Genomic DNA, 20,043 nt, shown 5'->3' on the forward strand with positions numbered 1-20,043 from the left:
CATATTTGTGCATTTCAGACACCGTATGTTGCAGTGGTGTGCACATATTTGTGTATTTCAGACACCTTATGTTGCGGCGGTGTGCACATATTTGTGCTTTTCGGTTACCTTTAACTTCATGTACAAAAAATACATCTTAAACGTCTTGCATTGCTGTGTAGCGGACAGGTGCAATATAATACCAAAAAAAATGTTTATTATTTTCTGTCATCATTCTTTTGATGCGATCTAATATCGCCAACATCAAATTACATTTCTTTAACAAACTTCACCGCAACCAATGTGTTAAAATTGGGTTTTGCATTCTACCATAACCGTAGAAAGCAAAACCAAAAAAATCAGTTTCAATACCATAGCTATATATTTGTTTGTAAAGCTCTTAGTATGCCTCTCCAAAATACTCATTACATGCTACAACTACACTTAAGTAGCTGTACGGCAGCAGAAAATCAACAATTAGGGTGAGTATAAAAAAAAGTCATAAGTGTGGTTTTAAATTATTTATTAAAAATAATTACAACGTAATTTACTTGACTTCTTTAACCTGGAGACCTGTAACAGAAAAAAATCTCAACTTAATATGTATTTATTAAAATGTATGCGCAAATGATAGAAATGGTTAAAAACCAGTCAAAACTATTGAAGGAATGCTATTCTTTCAAAATACATAAGAAAAAAGGTTTGAGATATTTAAAAAAAAACAAGAACCTTTATGTAAAACGCATACTGATTTAAATTTTCACTCCATTTTTTGTATTCAAAGCCTGGTTTGGTTCTAAATCGCATTTGTTATTTTAAAATAAAGTTTACAGTCACTACATCAGTTTTCTATTTTGGTGGATAATTTTGATTTGTTCTTTACACTCTCATATGTATTATGTTTGTAAAAAGATATTTAATATATAATATAAATAAAATTCAAGCTACGACTATAACTTCGAATATCACCCTCAAACTAATCTACAGATCCTAAAATGCTATGCATTTATCAATGATAATAGAAAAAACATAATTATCTAAAGATTAGAGGAAAATTTAAAATGAAAATGAGAGCTTATACAAAGTAAGTTTAGTAAAATAAAAACATGAGAAGAATTGTATTTGTAATGAAAAAATATTTGACCAGTGAAAGAAGATAACATACCTGGGGGAAGGGACTGCTTGATCTTTTCTGCCTTTTCCTTATCCTTGATTACCAGGGTGTACAGAAATCTGGAGCAGCGAACCTTGAACTTGACATTGTCGGGATTCTTCTTTATCTTAACAGCTAAGGACAAAACACAATATGAGTCAAACTGAAGTTATAGAGCAGGACACCTGAGAAGAATGAGAAATGTGAAAAACATCGCAAAAGTCTAATCAAACTCATGAGCGAATGAATTATTGCGAACTAAACTTTATCCAAGGTGCAAAAAAAGCTCATTGAGTATTATTTGCCAGACTCCGATTTACTCTTCTATTCTGACTAATGAAGATGCAGATCACTAGTCAATACTCATTTCCAGTGAATTATCTTTAAATGACATCACTATTTTTAAATTTATGACAACTGATTTCAGAGTGATTAAAACATAAAAGATAATAATTTTCAAAGTACACTCCATTGAGTAATACATGCATTAAATACACTATACTGAAGAACTAAGAGTTATAAATCATACACTTCACGAAACTGAACAATTTCAAAATCTAGGTTAGGTTCACCAAGGATAGTTGAATGTTTACGTCTCGGGTTTGGGATAAAATTAATATGAAACAGATATAAAAGCGATCCTGGCAGTTGTAGATAACTAACGAGAATAAATTTCAAATCAAACGATAATCAAAATTGTCCAAAAATACTTACATTTAGCATCCTTCCTCCTGGCTTTCAGGAGGAAATCTTTAATGTCCTTAATTTCACGGGGCTGAAAAGAGATAAGAACAATTTTAAAATACGCTGACGAGTTATGATCTCCGAGAATTAATACTCTAAAAACCAGATAAAAATAATATTAAATTATTTGCTCACCATTGTTTCTCGTGTGAAATGACAGTTCAGTCCGGATCTAAAAAATAGAAAACAAGTAGTTTTAGTACAAATTGGAAAGCCATATTTAATGCACAAAATATTTAAAAAGTAACCGATGATATATTAATATTGATAGCGGTTTGAAAACGCTCGATGGAAACGGATTAATATTTCGAGAAATATATATTCAACTCACACTGACGGACGATGTCGGGAAAGAGAAAGGTTGACAACTTGACGAAACAAAATCCATGTTTTCGTCCCATCAGTAGGTACTAAAATAAAAATAAAATCATAATGAAGCTTAGATATTCACTATCATTCTATAGTCTATGGTCTTACAGCTGTCAAAAAAATTATACTTGACGTTTCGCAAGTTCTGTGTTTTTAGTTTTTCGCGTTATGGTGTTTACATTTTTCTAATGATACAATTACTGTAAATTCATGTTGATTATTATTTTATTAAATTTCTAAATATTTTTCATGATGACTCGATTAATAGAAACCTTATCCGCCTTTAAAATCCAGGTAAATCGACCACCGTTACTATATTGAATTGAACTATATACACCCATACGTTTTATGTTTCAATTTAGAATTACGTTGTTTTCAGGTGAAACATTTAATGAAGCAAGTTTTAAATTTACCTGATACGGATAGGCCCCTCGCTCTCAAATTCTTGCAGAGATATCTAGATCACACAAAAACATCACTGCTTAATCCAAAACATAAAAAAGTATGTAAAAAAAGAAAAGTTTTAAAAACACCTCAGAAGTATAAAACGCGGATAAGAAAAGAGAAATTAAATAATTCCAGTGACGTTACCAATATAGATAAAATTCTAAGAGATAAGATAGACAATGAAGAAAATTATATATTGTCACCCAAAGAACATCCCCCTAAAAATGTGGATGATGTAGTCGAAGAAGACACCGAAAATTATTTTGACTCATTTTTAAATTCTTCGAATAACACCAATCAAAACAATGAAATTTCAATTATTTATGAAACGTTCGAGGAGAATAGCGACTTCATGAAAAACAATAAATCGGATAATGAGGTTATTTCAAAGAGTGATGTACAAATAAATAATAACATACTTGACAGATCCAAAAAATATTTGTGCGTTGTTTGCGACAAGGCATTCATACTTTACAAGCAGCTAATACGCCACTTGTTCGATCATGATATGGCCCCGCAAACGTGTTGCAAGTGCAGAAATGTGTTTCAGAATGCGATTCCTTTCAAGTTGCATCTCGGCACTGACTGCGCGGACATGTGCCTCGAAGACATATTCCAAAATGTCATTGAGGTTCTCGAAGCAATGTCAAACAAAGTCAAAGATATTCTCATATGTCCGTACTGTGGATTAAGGTACAGTGTATTTTATTAATTTATTTGGCGTTTAATTTGTAGAACTCCTTTTTAATTTATGTATTAATTTTAAATCAAACACAGATTTTTTGTGTCTACTTAGTTGTATTTTATTAACAAAAACACATAAAAAATTCATATTGTGACAATTGTTTCTCCTTGTTAGGGCATTATCAAACAATTGTCAAAATATTAATTTTTTTAATGAAATTCAACTTAGTAGACTCAAAAAATCTGTGTTTGATTTAAAATTAATACATAAGGTACAGTTCTTACTTTTATTAATACTAAAGTGAATTCACTTCTGGTTTTTGTTTTTTTAACACCAACATTTAGTTTTCAGGTTATAGTTTTTTATCGCTTCATTGTCAGCTCACTTAACACATTACCACAATTTCCCTGGAAACTTAAACCTGTAAAAATTAACACTACAACTACCGCATACGCCACATTGGTCCATGCGTTATCATCCGCATATATGCAACTTTGCTTGCAAAACAAAACATTTTGTATTATAATGATACTTAATGATAGTATATTAATAAAATAAAAGCATGTATTCAACATTTTTATCCAATTGATGAAGTTTTAATAAATACTTTACTGTGAATGCCGATTTTAAAGACACGTACATATTGACAAGTCTTTGCTGTGTTATATTTTCGAAACAAATCCTTTGAACAACAAAACCACTATTAATTCAAATAATTGATCGAATTACCACAGGAAGTTTGCCTAAATATGTTTAAAATGGTTTTATTTTTAGGTTTACAAAGAGTTTCAACTTGAAGAGACACCAGTCTCGGATTTGTAGCGAAAGTGCTATAAAAAAAATAATTGAGAAATCAGCCAAACAGGATCTGAATTGTAATGACTGCAATTTGGTGTTTAATTCCTTGGAAAGCTTTGAAAAACACCAAAAGGTATACAGCTCCCCTATGTAATTATTTAAAAGCTTTGTAAATAATATAAAAGCTTTTATTTGATGGAGTAAAATAGTGTTTTTGATCTGAGAAATCACCAAATACATGTTTCTAAATTTAATTAAATTAAATTTATTTTATTTATTTAATCAATAAAAAAAATTATGATATATTATAAATAAACCTTTTAGAGAGTTTTATTTATATATTAAACAGTTTCTGTGCTTAGTTTATACAAGCATCAATTTATTAATTTGTTAACCTAATAAAACTTGTTTATGTTTTATTTTCATATATAATTATTTTTCAGTATCACGAAAAAGGTAATCAACAGTGCTCTAAGTGCGATCTTTCATTTCCTACTAGATCGCTGTTAAGATCTCATTATGTGACTCATCAGCAGGTATTTGACATCTGTAATAATATTGGATTTATTCATTTAACGTTTCATGACAAAACTTTGTGTTGATATGTGTCAATATAAAAACTAATAAAGTATTAAAATAATAATCAACCAACTATAGCAAGTGAAAGAAGTAAAAATGAAGGCTAATTTCTAATGAAAACTTTTGATTTTTTTAAAATTCATAAATATATTCATATAAGTCATAAAATCAAGAGTTTTTTTTAAACACTACTACGCATCAGCTTGTATATAAAAGATAGGATTTTCGTTAGACAAAAATATTATAATCTGAGTTAAATATACTACATTGTATGTATCAAAAATGGCACTATGTAAAATATTGAGAAAAAAAAATTGTTGATTCATAATTTGATATATTTTTCATTCAGATTCATGAGCTTTTCTACATTGTTTAAATTTATTTGAATAATAATGTTAAATATTACTTTATTTCTAATATCATTGATTTTTCTCATCGTTATAATAATGATAGTGTGTTCATTATCAAAACAGATTTATTGTAAAAATTTTAGGAAAAGCAAGACAGATACAAATGCCAGCATTGCGCTATTACATTTCCAAACCGAAAGGCTTACAGAACTCACAAAAAAACTTACAGGAATGATAGTATGCATAATCAAGGTACATAATTATTTAAAACATCATTTTATTGAACTAATTTATGTTTTATCATATGTGAAACAGTTGATCAAATCATTAACATATTTAATGAACGTATTGTATCCACAGGAGATGAACCAACGAGAATTTGGTGCAAATTGTGTAAGATTAGCTTTTATGATCAGTATACGTACGAGCGTCACTGCACAAGGAAAAAACATCTGAAAATCGCTCTTCCTGATTCAAAACATCTGGATCATAAACCAATCATTTGTGAAAAATGTGGCATCAAGTTTGCTCATAGATCTGGTCTAACTAATCACAATACCAAGTTTCACAACAGCAAAGGTATTTCAATTATCACAATGTATCCTTTTTACACAAAAAATAATACTATATTTATTATTTATTTATCTATTTGGCTTTCAATTTGTAGAACTCCATTTTAATGTATGAATTAATTTTTAAATCAAACACAGAGTTTTTGAGTCTACTAAGTTGTATTTTATTTAAAAAAATCAAAATTAATTTTGTGACAGTTGTTTCGCCTATTTATGGCATTTTCAAATGAATGTGAAGATTAAATGGACTGACGGTCCTTACGTAGCTACATTCCTGGTCCTTATGTAGGTCCTTATATGTTTTTTAATAAAATACAACTATATTTATTGTTTATACGTTTTGAAAAAAAAAACTTATAAGTCGTCTAATTTTTTTATGATAAAATAAAATAACAATCTATTTTTAAAATAAATTAAAGAATGTAATCGCATAATGTAAAACAAATGATTTACTGTATTACATATGCAATTCATGTATAATTTTAGCAACCTTCACACACATTCACTGATTGCTTTAATTGTAATAAAAAAATATTTTTAAATATGTTATTATTATTTTTATTTTGAGTATTTTTTTAAATTGCTTTATTGAATAACATTAAAAGGTTAACTTTATAAAATTTAAATTGAGTGATGTGTTCAAAATCTTACCGTTCCAATAAAAAAGTCTCTAATCTAACACATTTATGGCAACACTGTCGACAAACCCGTGTGATTTCTCGATAGTACCAACTTATAGTCCCTGTAATAGGTAAAATGTCAGTAAAGAATAAAAGAATGATTGACATATGCCATAATAAACGAAAAATACTCTCAATATTTTATTACTATTTATTATTACATCTTATTTATGTTACAGAATTTTTCAAATGTAAGAAATGCCAATACAAATCAAATTGCGCGAGTAATATAAAAAGACACATGCGTTCTGTTCACGAAGGCGGGTATAAAGGTTACGCATGTGACAAGTGTCCCTCCATGTTCAATTGTGCGTCTGCTATAAAGGAACATGTCAACTCCGTTCATTCTGAGGTAAGTTCCAGTAACACATTGTTTTACATACAATACAGTCTATGTAATGTAGGTACCTACGTGACAAGGGAAAAACCGGGGTTTAAAGTAACAACTTGCCTCTCATCAACAATCAACATTGAATGATTAGAGTATTTGGTTAAACATATCGGCCCTTCATAAGCCACAAAATGGAATTTTATAGAAAAGTTAAACATACTTCTTCCGGCACATTTTAAAAGTTTTATTTTAATTTTTTAAACATGTGTAAATTGTAATATATTAAATTATAATTTAAAAAAACCACTCACCCAAAAAATAAGATAATCATCTCTGAAAACATTGTGCATCAATTAACTTAACTAGCAGAAACATTTAGACTAAAGATGGTGATAGTTGGCACACAATACGATTTTTCATGGCGCACGAATGAAGAGAAAAAAATAAAAGTGGTTACGAAAAATTATAAAAGTGGGCATTTTAACAATTTTTCGTCAACTTATTCCTGGATATTGTTATTTTTTTCAATGAACTTTATAAAGAAGACTTATAGACGAAAGTGCTACTGCTTGTATTGTATTAAAAGCTACCAGCAATGAACCCGATATAAAAAAATGGCATCTAGCATCCAACAACAAAAATCCCACTAATAATGAAGTTGTAAGGGTTAAATTATTTTTTTATTAGTCTTTTATTTTGCCATTAATTAATAAGTAATTGATTATTTTTTCAATGTATTATTGCTTTGTTTATATTAAAAATCTGAAGTTATACAAACATTCAATGCAGGTTTATTTTCATGGCATGTGGCACATGACATAATTTTTTTTTTTTTTTAATTTTTTGCCACACTGTCTCAAAAAAGTTCGCCATCCCTGATATACACAATATTTTAATTGCTCATACAAGCAATATTTTCGATACAAGTATATAAATGGAATAATTTCAAATGTCAATGTGTATGTAATATCAGGAATATCCACATGCTAAATCAGTACCACATAATTAGTTTGGAGCCATTTAAAAAAAAAAATTGAATTACCTTATGTCCAAGTGACTCTGAAATCCAGCTACAGCTTATGCAACACCATTTATCATGTCTCTACTCAGGCTTCAACTTTATAAGTTTCATAGCCTCTGCCTACTCGTGAGTGGATTCACTCTTTATGTTTAAAGTTACTATAATTTCATGTAATTCATGAGTGAAAATTCTAGGCAAAAACACTCGCGTTGGGGGCATCAGTCCCTCCGTTTACCCTACGATATAAATTTGTTATTTTTCAGATAAGACAGTACAGCTGTGATATTTGTTTGAAAAGGTTTAAATTGAAAAGCCACTTAACAAGGCACGAGACCATCCACACTTCCACGTTGCCATTCTCATGTCTCCAGTGTTCGATGGCGTTCAAAAGAAGTAGTCACTTAAAAAGGCATACATTATCAAAGCATAAGGAGCAGCATATTATTGCAGATAACCATGGTATTTATTCACAACATTTTTATCATGCCAAATACTTGAATCTGGGTTTCTCTTAGGAGTTATTTTTACATTTTTAATATCTCAACATGGATGAAGAAGTATAGGTATTTCCAGGGGTTATGACCTGTTACAGTCTGGTTAAGTGAGCATTTTACTCACATGCAACATTCACCATTCTACTCATAATTAACAACAACACTGCTCTAATTTTTTTAACTCCTATATATATTATAATATTTGTTGTATCTTTTAATGTTTTTAAAAATAATTTTTCCATGATTTTTGGTCTATTTGTATTTTTTTTTAAACACTTATTTTGTGTGATATATATTGGCTCAATACGAGCTATACCAAAAAGTAGATTAACCACGCTAAATCAAACAAAAAAACATGTGTAGGTGCCAATTTAATATTTTTTACTAATTTAAATTTCAGTGATAAACCACGAAATGGGTAACATGGTTAAAAAAGGAAACAAATCACCAATACCCCAGCCTATTATCCAAAGTATACCTGATATGCAAGAGGAGAGAGTGTTTTCCCTTATAGACGCCCAGTCTGGAGAGCTGGTCACGCTGTCGGCTAATGAACTGTCTAAAAATGCCGTGATCAATATGTCCGATGGGAATTTGCTCAACGAAGTCCACCTGCCCGAGTTATGGCATCACCCGTCGACGACAATCTACTCGCTGGATCCAATGCAGGGGCCCGTTATTCCCCAGCCGGAATATAATATCATCACCCATGACAGGCCGGATATGGAGCATGTCTTGCAGACACAGATCTCAAAGGAAGCCATGCCTTTCTGCATACCGCAAACCGCCCCCATAGACCACATGGCTGTGGGCCAAACTCTCGAACCTAAAGGCGTGATACCTCAATTTATGTGTGTCTGTGTATATGAAAATACTGGTACTTAGAAATTGTGTAGTCCTGGTACTAACTGTAATGCATCGAAGTGAAGCATGTAGTGGACAAAAGAAGAAGTGAATGTTTAATGTAATCACTCATACAAATGTGCGTCAAAAATATGTGTGTTAGAAGATCGAATGGTAGAATAAGGAAAGACTGCAAGGCTAAGTTTAGCATTATCAATAAATAAATAAAATTAAAAAAGTGTGCTGAGATGGTTTGGAGATGTGGAACGAATGAGTGACGAAAGAATAATGAAACAAATATATGAGGCGAACGTAGCCAAATATGGAAGCATAGAAAGAATGAGAAAAACTTGGCATGTTTGAGTACTTTATATACTTGAGCATGGACAGGTCAGGATTCAGAATAATTATCATTTATAATCGGGAATTATTGTTGGACATGTGAATCGAATGAGTGAGAAAAGAGCAATAGGACAAATTTATGAGGCAAATGTAGTTAGAAACGAAAGCAGAGGAATACTGAGGAAAGCTTGACATGATCAAGTATTTCAAATACTTGAAAGTGGTCAGGTCAGGAGTCAGGATAATCGTCGGATATATACGATGAGATGCATGAACGTGGAAGAGGCGAAGAATGTTTGCAAAGACAGTGGTGTGATGTTCTTTTTTCTCTGCATTCCCCTGCACAAGCGCCATGATTGTTAGTTATTTATCCATTTGTATGGATAAAAAACGGCCACTAGTAGTAGTATAAATGTGATCATTGTGTAATTTGTTGGAATGCTGGCAGTGTCTAAACTTGAACTAATTTATTTATATCAAATATGTATGTATACAGGGTGTGACCAAATATATACAACATGGTATACAAGTTTGTTAGTAATTAATTTTAGATTTTTCCCTTTTTAGTATCGTGGAATGAAATTACTTAAATTTACTAAGCATCTGGTCTGGTACTTGAATTACTTTTAACATTAAATTTTAAATTACATTTGTTGAGTCATGTTTCACACGTGTGTGTATTTAAGTTTACTGTACATTTAAGAAATCGAAATGTGTGCACCGTATTTATTAAATATGTATAACTGTATTTATTTTTCTCAGTTGAAAGTAATGCAAAAGAAAACAGGTTTTAATTTTTTTGTTAAAAATATAATTTTAGCGTTGTTTTCATTAGTATTAAATCCAGATGTTATCAGGGTATTATTATATACCAAAAATTAATATACTTTAAACGTGGACATGCAATGGTGCACCTCTAAGCCATGGACTCAAGAGTTAGAAAATAAAAACATTAATAGTTATTTATGATTCCATCTTCTTTCAATTATCAATGTTTTTTTTTATTTTTATTTACATTTTGTTTTATTTAATATATTTAATGATTTTTCTTTTCATTCGAGATAACTTTATATTTACCGTAATGTGGTATCTCATGTATTTAATCTACGTACATAATTCTGTAAAAAAAAACTCAAAAAAAAGTATACTGCTGAATAAATGTTGATACAATTATACTGATTTTATTTGTTTATTCTGCATACAAACAAATTTTTTCGACAAACTTAATTATAGAGCACAAAAAATGGAATCAGAAGAATGTCATTTTTGATTAAAATGAAAATGAAAATTATCAAAATATTTTTTTATGATTCTGAATATAATCCACATTTTTCTTACATATCATTACTTTGAATGCATCAGTTTGATGCCATAAAAATAAATACGCATTCATTTCTTACCTCTGATGATAATAACATGAAATAATCACAGTACTACACGATTCTCTCAAAATCATACGGAACGGCAGAAAAGGCAAACACTAGCACAAATGCGGCATTACTGATGGAAAAAACCTTAACTTGCATGAATTTACGATATTTGGAGTGTGTCCAAATACTTGTTCACGAATCTGGATTTTCTCCAATTAGGAGTTTTTTTAAGAATATTTTTGACATCTTAGAAGAATAATATGGAAGTCTGCTTACGATCGTCATACGCTATTTTAAGTGATCGCTTTACACACGTGTAACATTCACCAATTTTACCCACAATTGACAACCACACTACTAAAGAATTTGTTGATGAATTAATAATAATAATAATAAAACCCTTATCCGCACCCCAATGATGCATAGGGCACTGCGTCATATAAACGCTGTGTTATCTTGATCGTTTACAAATGAAGGAAAGGTGATCAGCCCTCCGCTTCAGGTACCAGTCCAGGATAATATTGAATAAATATCACAGTGAAAAAAATCACTTATATTTATTTTACCTCCCTTGGGAATCGAACCCGGGACCTCCAGAACGGTAGCCGAGCGTGCTGACCATTACACTACGGAGGCGGACGATGAATTAAAGTGAAAGAAAATGTAAAATGTGGAAAGAAGTTACAAATTGGAATACATAAGTATATCCTAACCGAGAAGCATTTTTTTTAAAATCTAGTGAGGATTGGGATTGAATAAAAATACAGGTTTTGTTAACTAAAAAATTTATCTGTTAACAAAATGCAACAAAATAAATACATACAAGACATTCACAAAATCTTACATTCGCTTATTACACACAAAAACAGGACTTCATACATTAGAAAATTAATGCATGAACATGTATTTTATTGATAATCACACTAATCAGTATATCTGTTGATGTGTGCCCATATATAAAAGCTCAAAATAAAACCTTAAAAACTATGGAGGGCATTAGGAAAATTCAACCTCTTTTTTATATTAAATATATAAAAATTTATAATACATAGAAAAGAAAAATACAGTCATCTCAAAACATATTGTTATGAGTGGAATTGATATTAAATAAATAAATTTATATATTTATTGAAATTGTATAATGTGAAGGCTACAGAGAAAAAAACATCTGTTACTTTTTTTATTAAAAATAAGTTTGATAAATCATTTGATTCAGAATGAGCAGATCAGATATGATGGTAAGCCATACTTATCAGAGAGTTATAACCCATGAAAAATTCAGTATGCAAGGAACAAAATCATTGGTGTCAAATTGTAAAGGAAATTAATCATATTTATCTACCATGCAATTCTTAAGAACATAATTTCTCCACAAGACTAAATTCCTTAGCAATGCTATATTGATTTTTTTGTAAATATGTTTTTCTAATTCAAAACATGGCGACAAAAATCTTCCCTGTAACTTTCATACATGTTTGTTCTGTAATATTTCCTTGATAAATATTATCTTCATTCCGTAAATTAAAATTTTAATGCATGAAGCCCTGGAGTAAATTAATTATAATTTATGTATAAAAAATATTTGTGACATTTTTACCCGTAAATTAAAATATACAAAAACAATAAATATCCCATAAAAAAGTGGCACTGGGATTGTAATAAAAAATAAAAAGAATTTTAAAAATATTTGTACATAGGTATACATAAAACAAAGGATTTGTTCAGTAAAGTCTTATTGGAAATGCATACAAATATTTATTTAAATAATACCATATACTGAATAAATATTTTTCTCACAATTTAATTAGTCATTAATAAATTATTCCATGTATTGCACAGATACTCGTTTTGTATAATAAACACACAATTACTTTTGACCAGAATGTCTACAGCGTTTTATAGAAATATCTATATTTTTTTCTGTACCCATGCAAATTCTAACCAATGTAGTTTGTTGAGAAATTAAAACATTTTTAAAAAATAATACTTTAGCAAATGATCAAATTAAGTGGTTCAAGATTAATATTAATGAAAATATTTTGATACATAATAATAGAATTGATAAAATAAATGTATAATTTCACTGCTCACTAAATTTTTGCTGAAAAAATAGCAAACGTAATAGAGTTACGTGATGTATCAGCTCAGTCCATAAATTTTTACATATGTATTTTTGAGAAATTTCTAAAAGTAAATAAAACACTATTTATATATTTAAAAATAATACATAAATATATAAAAATATAGGTATAGTATAGAAGTAATATTATTTGGTGAGTATAGAAGGCGAGAGGAGAGCTGCTAAATTGAAAAAAAATATAGCATTTTTATTAAACACCAATTACAACTTTAATAAATTTGGCATATTTTGTTGGCAAAAAAAAAAAAGTAAACCAGTAAGATGAAGTTGAAGATTTTTAATGTAAAAATTCGTCTTTTACACAAATTTAATAAAAATGCTGCTGATGAGGTGATAAAATATTTAATTCGGAAGATGTTGTTAAAATGAAAATGCTATATCCTTGTCTTGCTACAAAATTTCATAAAAATACATTCATTTATAGACTGACCATGTACAAATTATAAATCGGGCTTTCTACAGTCAATGTTTAATAAAACACTTTACTAATAACTAGAGATCAATTTAAATATTCCTACTTAATTTAAGCTTACTTTATACCTTTCATTGGCACAACTTTGGATAAAAACATTAAATTATGTATTCATTAGCTACCATCGTGTTAAGACAGAAATAAATGCATAAAATAGGGTATACTTATTATTTGAAGTAAAACATAAAAAAGGTCTATTAACGGAATGTTTTCAGAAAAAAAATATACAAGTATAAAAAATAGTAACAAGAAAAATAAATGAATTAAGAATGTTATCTTTTTCGACGCCTGTTCTTCCGGAAACCTTTCCCGAACCATCCCGCCTGTGCAGAGTCTGCCTTAGCTTCAGTGTTGTTAATATCTTTAACGCTAATTTGAACACCGTTTCTGAGATCACCGTTACAGTTAAGTACTTTCCCATCTTCAACATTACTACTGTTGCACTCACTGTCCTCGCTTTTGGACTCTGCTTTGTTCTTCCTCTCGCATAGAGGAATATTGTCATCGCTGTCATCGGAGGATTCCGAATCTCCGCAACAGTCGCACATCACCAACTTATTTTTATAATACTTTTCGAATCTTTCATCGGAATTGTAAGGAGTATAGAAACTACAGATATAAGAATTATACTGTTCGTAACAAAATTTACATTGCGGCTCTTTTCTTTTGAGACTAAATCTCCTCTTACGAAAGGTTAACCGCTTCTTCGTAATGGGGTCACTAACCTTATTCGTATTATTTACGTTACTGGATTTAACACTTCTACCTTTAGATATTAATTTTTGTCCTAAATGAATGAAGTTCAGAGCATTGAAAACACTTTTAAAGTCATATTGCACATTAAAAGGTACAGGATTAATGATGCTGTGAATTCCGGAATAAGCGTGCTGCAACTCGTTATGATTTACCATAAGTGTATTTTGTATTATAGCTCGAGCGAGACTTTCACACTGTTTTGTAAACGTAGCGTAAGATTCATCGTCAATTTTTCCTACTTGTATTAAATTACTTAAATACTTTTCGTTATCATTATGATTTAATATCTTCAGTCTTCCGTTATTATTATTACTACAACTATTCGAGATTTCAGAAGGCAAACTCAAATCCACGGCATGGTTTGATTTGCTATGGTTCACAGGAACATTTCTTCCGTGAAATAAAGGAGGTCTCGGAATCTTGAGAATGCAGGGTGGTTTTATACTCTTTTCTGTAGTGAATGAGGGTATTCTGATACATGAATCGATAATTGTTTTCTGTTTAATACTGAAGTCAAGAGGTTCAATGGATTTATCAACTGGTAAATGAAAATTTTTATGTAAAATGTCTTTTTGTTTGAGTTCATTGTGAAGCTTAGAAATCACCTCGTCTTTTGAATTACTCAAACGCTGCTCAGAAAAGGAATCACACTGATTGTCGAATAAAGATTTTTTTACATCCTTTATTCTACGGAAAGTTCTTAGTGAATTAGATAATTTATCCCTATTAAAGAAATTTTCTTCCGAAGATATGATCGACTGTTGGTGAAAATCTCTTTTGGAAATTAACACCGTATTTTTATTCACTTCTTTCGAAATACAGTGTGCATCTATAATAATTTGATCTTTTTTTATTGAAATTTCGCATTCTTGCCCCGTGTCAAGAAGCTTTATTTCAGGAGGCACATCTTCTTTCGTTATTTTACACTGGGGATATTCATTTAAATGATTGCTATTTACTTCTGGGTCTGTTTGTTGGAACTTGTTGCACTTTTTGGGAGGAGTTTTAGTTTTATTGACTAACAGAATACTGACTGTGTGAATTTCGTTATCATCCGTTTTCATTTCTACGTGTACCCTTTCAAATTCTTCGGCTAAAATTTTCATAGAAATACCTTCTACTGTATTGACCGAATCGTTTTTATCATTTCTGTCTACCGTGGACTTCTCTGACTTAATACTAGAACTATTATTAATAATGGCGTTAATTTGAAGATTACTACAGTTAATTAAATCTTGAGAATATTCAGACTTTGCGATATCTTTAGAGTCTTCGACGTTTACAGTACAACTAAAATCCACCGTGTCCATTTTCAAACAAGCTCCGTCGTTTCTATTCGAGGCATCACAATTATTATTCGCAGGTATTGAATCTTCCGTTTTCTTATCACTATCTATATCTACCACTTTATCAACTAGCGGGTTAGATTTACTTTCTTCTTCCTCGAGTATATCACATTTTTTATTTTCAGTATTTACATTTTCCACATTTGAGTTGGTCACTGGAAAGTCTTCCATAAGTGGAGCATTCATTTTTATTTTAAGAACGTTTAGCGGACAATCATCATCATCTTCATCTATATCCATCGATTTAACATCCGTTATTTTATCGGGTGGTTCCTTAACACTCGCTTTATATTCTGCACTTTCCTCTGTACTTTGTAGACAAGGTGAATTTACTACTTCTTCGGTTGTGCTGGGTTTTTTTGGTATTCTGGTCAACATGGGTTGCGTAGTGGTGTGTAGCTCTCTGGGAGATAAATAACTCGTGTGGGCGAAAATTGGGTCACTGTACCTATCGTATTTAGGGGTTTCTAGTCCGAGATACTCCATGACTAGTTTCATAACTGTATCGCATCTGCCGTTAATTTTTAGTTCAGCAACATCATCTTTTGGAGTCCACTGCAAATTGACTATGAATATTGCCGGTCTTTTCTTTATCGGCTTGTCCATAGCCCAGAGCCATGGGTATTTTTTAAGGACCTTAAGGCTCGACCCGAGGCAAAGGATGACATCTGCTTTAGCGGCGTGATGCAACGCACCGGCCCAATTTAATGGCCATTGCGCAATGCCCCGCTCTCCGAAATGAACGATAGAATCCTAGAATAAAAACATATAAATAAGAGACGGAATATCTTTGTAAAGTCAACCCTATTAGATGTTACATATTACAATAATTACCAGTAAAGAAGCGCCGCAATGATGACATATTCTCCCTGTTTTATGGCTGAATCTCGCAGTTCTTTCTGTTGTATCAAATAATCTCCAATATTGCACATTGGGCTTGCATTCTCTACATATTTCTACATACATATTACCATGAACCTGAAATAAAACCATAACTAAATAAGTACATATTTTAACACATTGGGTATGGCATACGAGCCAGATGTGTACTTCTAACATTTCCCCCAGTGCGATATGTGTAAGGCTTAAAAGTATTAACAACATGTCAATATTGCATTATTGAAAGTATACCCTTACGTACAGACACAATATTTTATGTCAGCGTGTAATGAATATAAAAATGACAAGAAGTAAATAATTTGATTTCATGTATGAATGTATAATTTGCGAGAGTAAACTCAACTTCAATCTTCTCAGCGACTAATGTTTATACTTGCTTGTCTCAAACCGAGTATAAACTTGAGCCATGCGTGAATACTACATACAAAGAGAACAGTATGTACTAGTATTTACAAAAGGAAATTTCATAATTTTATATTATTTCATTTAAAAAAAAGCTATTTTGACAGCATCTTGTGATTATTTACGACATATTGAATGTGATAATGTACATATATATATTTGATTCACTTAAATGATTCAATAGCGTGTTAGAAGACAACAAACTATTTATTAAAATATAGATCATGAATACCTCAGATAGAGCTCTTCTCGGAAGACCTGATCTCAAGTGGAGACCATCGCAGTTCTGCGAAACTACAAATTTTAAATATCTTTTTCTATATAGTTGCCATAGCGCCATATGTGTGGAGGTTGGATCTGCTCGAGTAAGATCGTGTTTCCTACAATTTAAACAAAACAGTATATTAAGTAAGTCATATCTTTGTTTTTATCAATAAAAGATAATATTGGGTTAACTATTTGCATAGATTTAAGATTGTCAAGTATAATTTTAAGGATTCGGTCCAGAGCGGAAGAAAAAGAGAAAATAATATACTTATGAAAGCACTGTATGTTTTTTTTTTCTTGCGAAGCACCCAAAATTGAGGGATAGATAATATTAAAGTACTGTATACACACCCAATTTCTTTTCCTTGCTGCAAGAGGGTCCATATTCCATTAGGACCTCTATAATCAGGTATATCTGCAGCTGTACTTATACCAGCTCCTGTGTATACCTTAAAATCAGGATTTTATTTTATTTTATTACAAAATAAATACAAAATATGTTACCATATTTTACGGACAATACGATGCACTTTTTCCTTAAAAAAATTTACTCCAAAACTCAGGTGCGTCTTATACTCGAAATTAATATAAAAATGTCAAGTGTTTGATTTAAAATACCAGCCGGTCTTAAAAATGACCATATATTTGATGCCGTGACCTATGCAAAGTTCAGATGATGATTTTCATGGATTTTAAAGGTCAGTTCGGTGTTGCAAGCTAAGATTTTTTTAGTCTGGCTTAGCAATCAAATAATAAAAATATTATTTTTAAAAAAATACTTAGAATTAAGTTGCGTCTTATAGTTTGTAGTGTCTCATAATCCGTAAAATATGGTAAATAGATATTATCGATGATATACTGGCAAAAAAAAAATTGGTATAAACAAAATAATTAAATACTTAGAGTCATATATTCTTTTAAATTTTAAACATAGCAGTAATACATCCATGGGGTTACATCATATCAACATACCTACATGGAATATCAGACTGGAAGCAAATATGAAACAGTGGATTTGGAGCAACATGAGTCATTAAAAAAATAGTTTAAAATCACATAGCAGAGCGGTATACACACTACAGGGTGGCGCAAAATTAATCACCCTATAGGAAGATGTTTTAATTTTTACAAATGGCATCGTACGTCAATCATATTTGACGTTTGTAAACTAGACAGATGCATTAAACAAACAAATTTAAGGTGGAGCAAAATTAATCATCCAATTTTGTTTTTTGAAAAATGTTTAAAGTAGGCAGAGAGGATAGAATGCCACACTCTTCTGTTCTGACATCCACTCCTCGCTTCCTACATCCATACACCTAGTAGTACATCCCCTCCGATTACGCAGACTTTTGATACCACAAGGTTCTGATTGATCTGATTGATTCCACATGAAATATTTGTATGTATCATAAGAATACAAACATTTTTAACTTTAAATTGTTATGAGATTAAACAGTTTATTAATAAAAAAAAGATTTTTTTATTCTGTCAATGGTGATATTACAGGACTTTTTCAGATAGTGCACATTAATTTTCTGCGATATTATTTTGCATGCAGAGTGTAAATTTGTATAAACCTGATATTAAATTGACATCAAAGTAAGTAGTGTACTTTTTATGGAGATTTAGATAGTGTATGGAGGATAACGAAACACCAATCCACATTCTCTATAACTGTGACGCACTCGCTCACAAACCAAGTCACATCCTTGGATGGCCACTACTAGACTCCGAGAAGGTGAAGCTCTTACCACCAAGACAGGTCATGAGCTACATGACTCACGTAGGTCTTGAGTGAGATATGATACAGAGGGAGGTCATAATAGACCTAATATGGTCGCAGTGACATAAGAGATGCAAGATCCCTTGACTTCATATTAATAATAATAATAATAAAACCCTTATCCGCACCCCAATGGTGCATAGGGCACTGCGTCATATAAACGCAGTGTTATCTTGATCGTTTACACATGAAGGAAAGGTGATCATCCCTCCGCTTCAGGTACCAGTCCAGGGTAATATTGAATAAATATGACAGTGAAAAAATCACTAATATTTATTTTACCCCTTTTGGGAATCGAACCCGGGACCTCCAGAACGGTAGCCGAGCGTGCTGACCATTACACTACGGAGGCGGATGTATTAAAAAATGCAAATGCGTTCATATTAAAAAATACAATTAAAAGTAGTGTACTTACCACAAGGTGTTTAGCCCGTTGTAATGCATTTGCCAATTTTTTACATTTACTGCGAAGAATTAAACTTTCATCTTCGATTTCTTTACTTCTTTCTAAAGTTCTCTGCCTTCTACATATTCGAAATTTTACTTCTTTAACTTCATCAGTCATCCTAGCTAATACTGCTATTTCTTCTGCACTCCTTAGTGACTCATTCTTTCTTAGTATAGTAGATACCTGAAATTCGAAAAAAAATTGTATGGTGAAAAGTAAAACCGAATTAAGGGTACTTTTAAACACGAAGAACTACGAAACAGAAAGCAAGGAGCATAATTTTAATATGAGTGTAACCAATTCTATGATATTTTCAAGGTTGCTTTCTTTTAATATTTAATAATTAATTAAGCAATAAAATGACAAATTATTACTGCATTGTATTGCGAAATGTGTGTAAATAGGACAAAGGCATGTAACAGATATGAAAACCTAGAACATTACCTTTCGGAGGGACTCGCTTCTTTCAATCTTGGGACTTATTTTACTTATTTGATTGCATTTTCTTCTTGTCACCCCACACCTTATCTTTGTTTTCACCTCCATCTTTCTATTATGTTTTTATCGAGTACTCCGGTGAACTGTCACATTTCCCTATATGGATTTATAAAACTATGTGTTGCCATCTAAAGCGAAAGTGTATTTTTTAAAACAAAAATACCCATCTATGCATAAACTTGATTGGGTACCTACATAAATATTCGAATACATGAATATGTATTGAAACACTATAAACATGCAAATTAGCATTTTACAAAGATTATATTTA

General features: G+C 30.9%; 3 protein-coding genes across 3 annotated transcripts; 1 reads left to right on the top strand and 2 right to left on the bottom strand.

Annotated features, from left to right (window-relative positions):
- Positions 1–485: 485 nt before the first annotated feature.
- Positions 486–2,261, bottom strand: RpL38 (ribosomal protein L38). Its single transcript, XM_088277336.1, has 5 exons — positions 2,208–2,261; positions 2,012–2,048; positions 1,847–1,907; positions 1,145–1,267; positions 486–552 (listed from the first exon to the last, which is right to left on the bottom strand). Exons 2-5 carry the CDS (start codon positions 2,012–2,014, stop codon positions 527–529), a joined length of 213 nt encoding a protein of 70 aa, XP_088133462.1. The 5' UTR covers positions 2,015–2,048; positions 2,208–2,261; the 3' UTR covers positions 486–526.
- An 82-nt stretch (positions 2,262–2,343) lies between these two features.
- On the top strand, positions 2,344–10,560 carry LOC148312336 (uncharacterized). The gene is made up of 9 exons (XM_088277335.1): positions 2,344–2,539; positions 2,625–3,385; positions 4,152–4,308; positions 4,619–4,711; positions 5,248–5,356; positions 5,465–5,683; positions 6,536–6,708; positions 7,972–8,167; positions 8,603–10,560. The coding sequence occupies exons 1-9, from the start codon at positions 2,495–2,497 to the stop codon at positions 9,085–9,087; spliced, it is 2,238 nt and encodes a 745-aa protein (XP_088133461.1). The 5' UTR covers positions 2,344–2,494; the 3' UTR covers positions 9,088–10,560.
- A 2,664-nt stretch (positions 10,561–13,224) lies between these two features.
- On the bottom strand, positions 13,225–19,895 carry Sirt7 (sirtuin 7). The gene is made up of 6 exons (XM_088277334.1): positions 19,719–19,895; positions 19,242–19,457; positions 17,392–17,489; positions 17,006–17,153; positions 16,306–16,449; positions 13,225–16,224 (listed from the first exon to the last, which is right to left on the bottom strand). The coding sequence occupies exons 1-6, from the start codon at positions 19,818–19,820 to the stop codon at positions 13,642–13,644; spliced, it is 3,291 nt and encodes a 1,096-aa protein (XP_088133460.1). The 5' UTR covers positions 19,821–19,895; the 3' UTR covers positions 13,225–13,641.
- Between the last annotated feature and the right edge of the window lie 148 nt (positions 19,896–20,043).

The sequence above is a fragment of the Brachycentrus maculatus genome, unplaced genomic scaffold (assembly GCF_059751285.1).
Source record: "Brachycentrus maculatus isolate JH-2025_06_01 unplaced genomic scaffold, ASM5975128v1 h1tg000042l, whole genome shotgun sequence".
Classification (NCBI taxonomy): domain Eukaryota; kingdom Metazoa; phylum Arthropoda; class Insecta; order Trichoptera; family Brachycentridae; genus Brachycentrus; species Brachycentrus maculatus.

Excerpts from the sequence above, each read along its gene's own strand:
- RpL38 (XM_088277336.1), bottom strand. Across the intron at positions 1,268-1,846 it reads CAGGAGGAAGGATGCTAAAT|CTGTTAAGATAAAGAAGAAT; the intron begins GTAAGTATTTTT and ends TTTTGTCCTTAG. Across the intron at positions 553-1,144 it reads CAAGCAGTCCCTTCCCCCAG|GTCTCCAGGTTAAAGAAGTC; the intron begins GTATGTTATCTT and ends TTTCTGTTACAG.
- LOC148312336 (XM_088277335.1), top strand. The coding sequence starts at position 2,495 with ATGATGACTCGATTAATAGAAACCTTATCCGCCTTTAAAATCCAG. Across the intron at positions 6,709-7,971 it reads TCAACTCCGTTCATTCTGAG|ATAAGACAGTACAGCTGTGA; the intron begins GTAAGTTCCAGT and ends GTTATTTTTCAG. Across the intron at positions 8,168-8,602 it reads TATTATTGCAGATAACCATG|TGATAAACCACGAAATGGGT; the intron begins GTATTTATTCAC and ends TTTAAATTTCAG.
- Sirt7 (XM_088277334.1), bottom strand. The coding sequence starts at position 19,820 with ATGGAGGTGAAAACAAAGATAAGGTGTGGGGTGACAAGAAGAAAATGC. Across the intron at positions 19,458-19,718 it reads GAAGCGAGTCCCTCCGAAAG|GTATCTACTATACTAAGAAA; the intron begins GTAATGTTCTAG and ends TTCGAATTTCAG. Across the intron at positions 16,450-17,005 it reads CGAGAAGAGCTCTATCTGAG|GTTCATGGTAATATGTATGT; the intron begins GTATTCATGATC and ends GTTTTATTTCAG.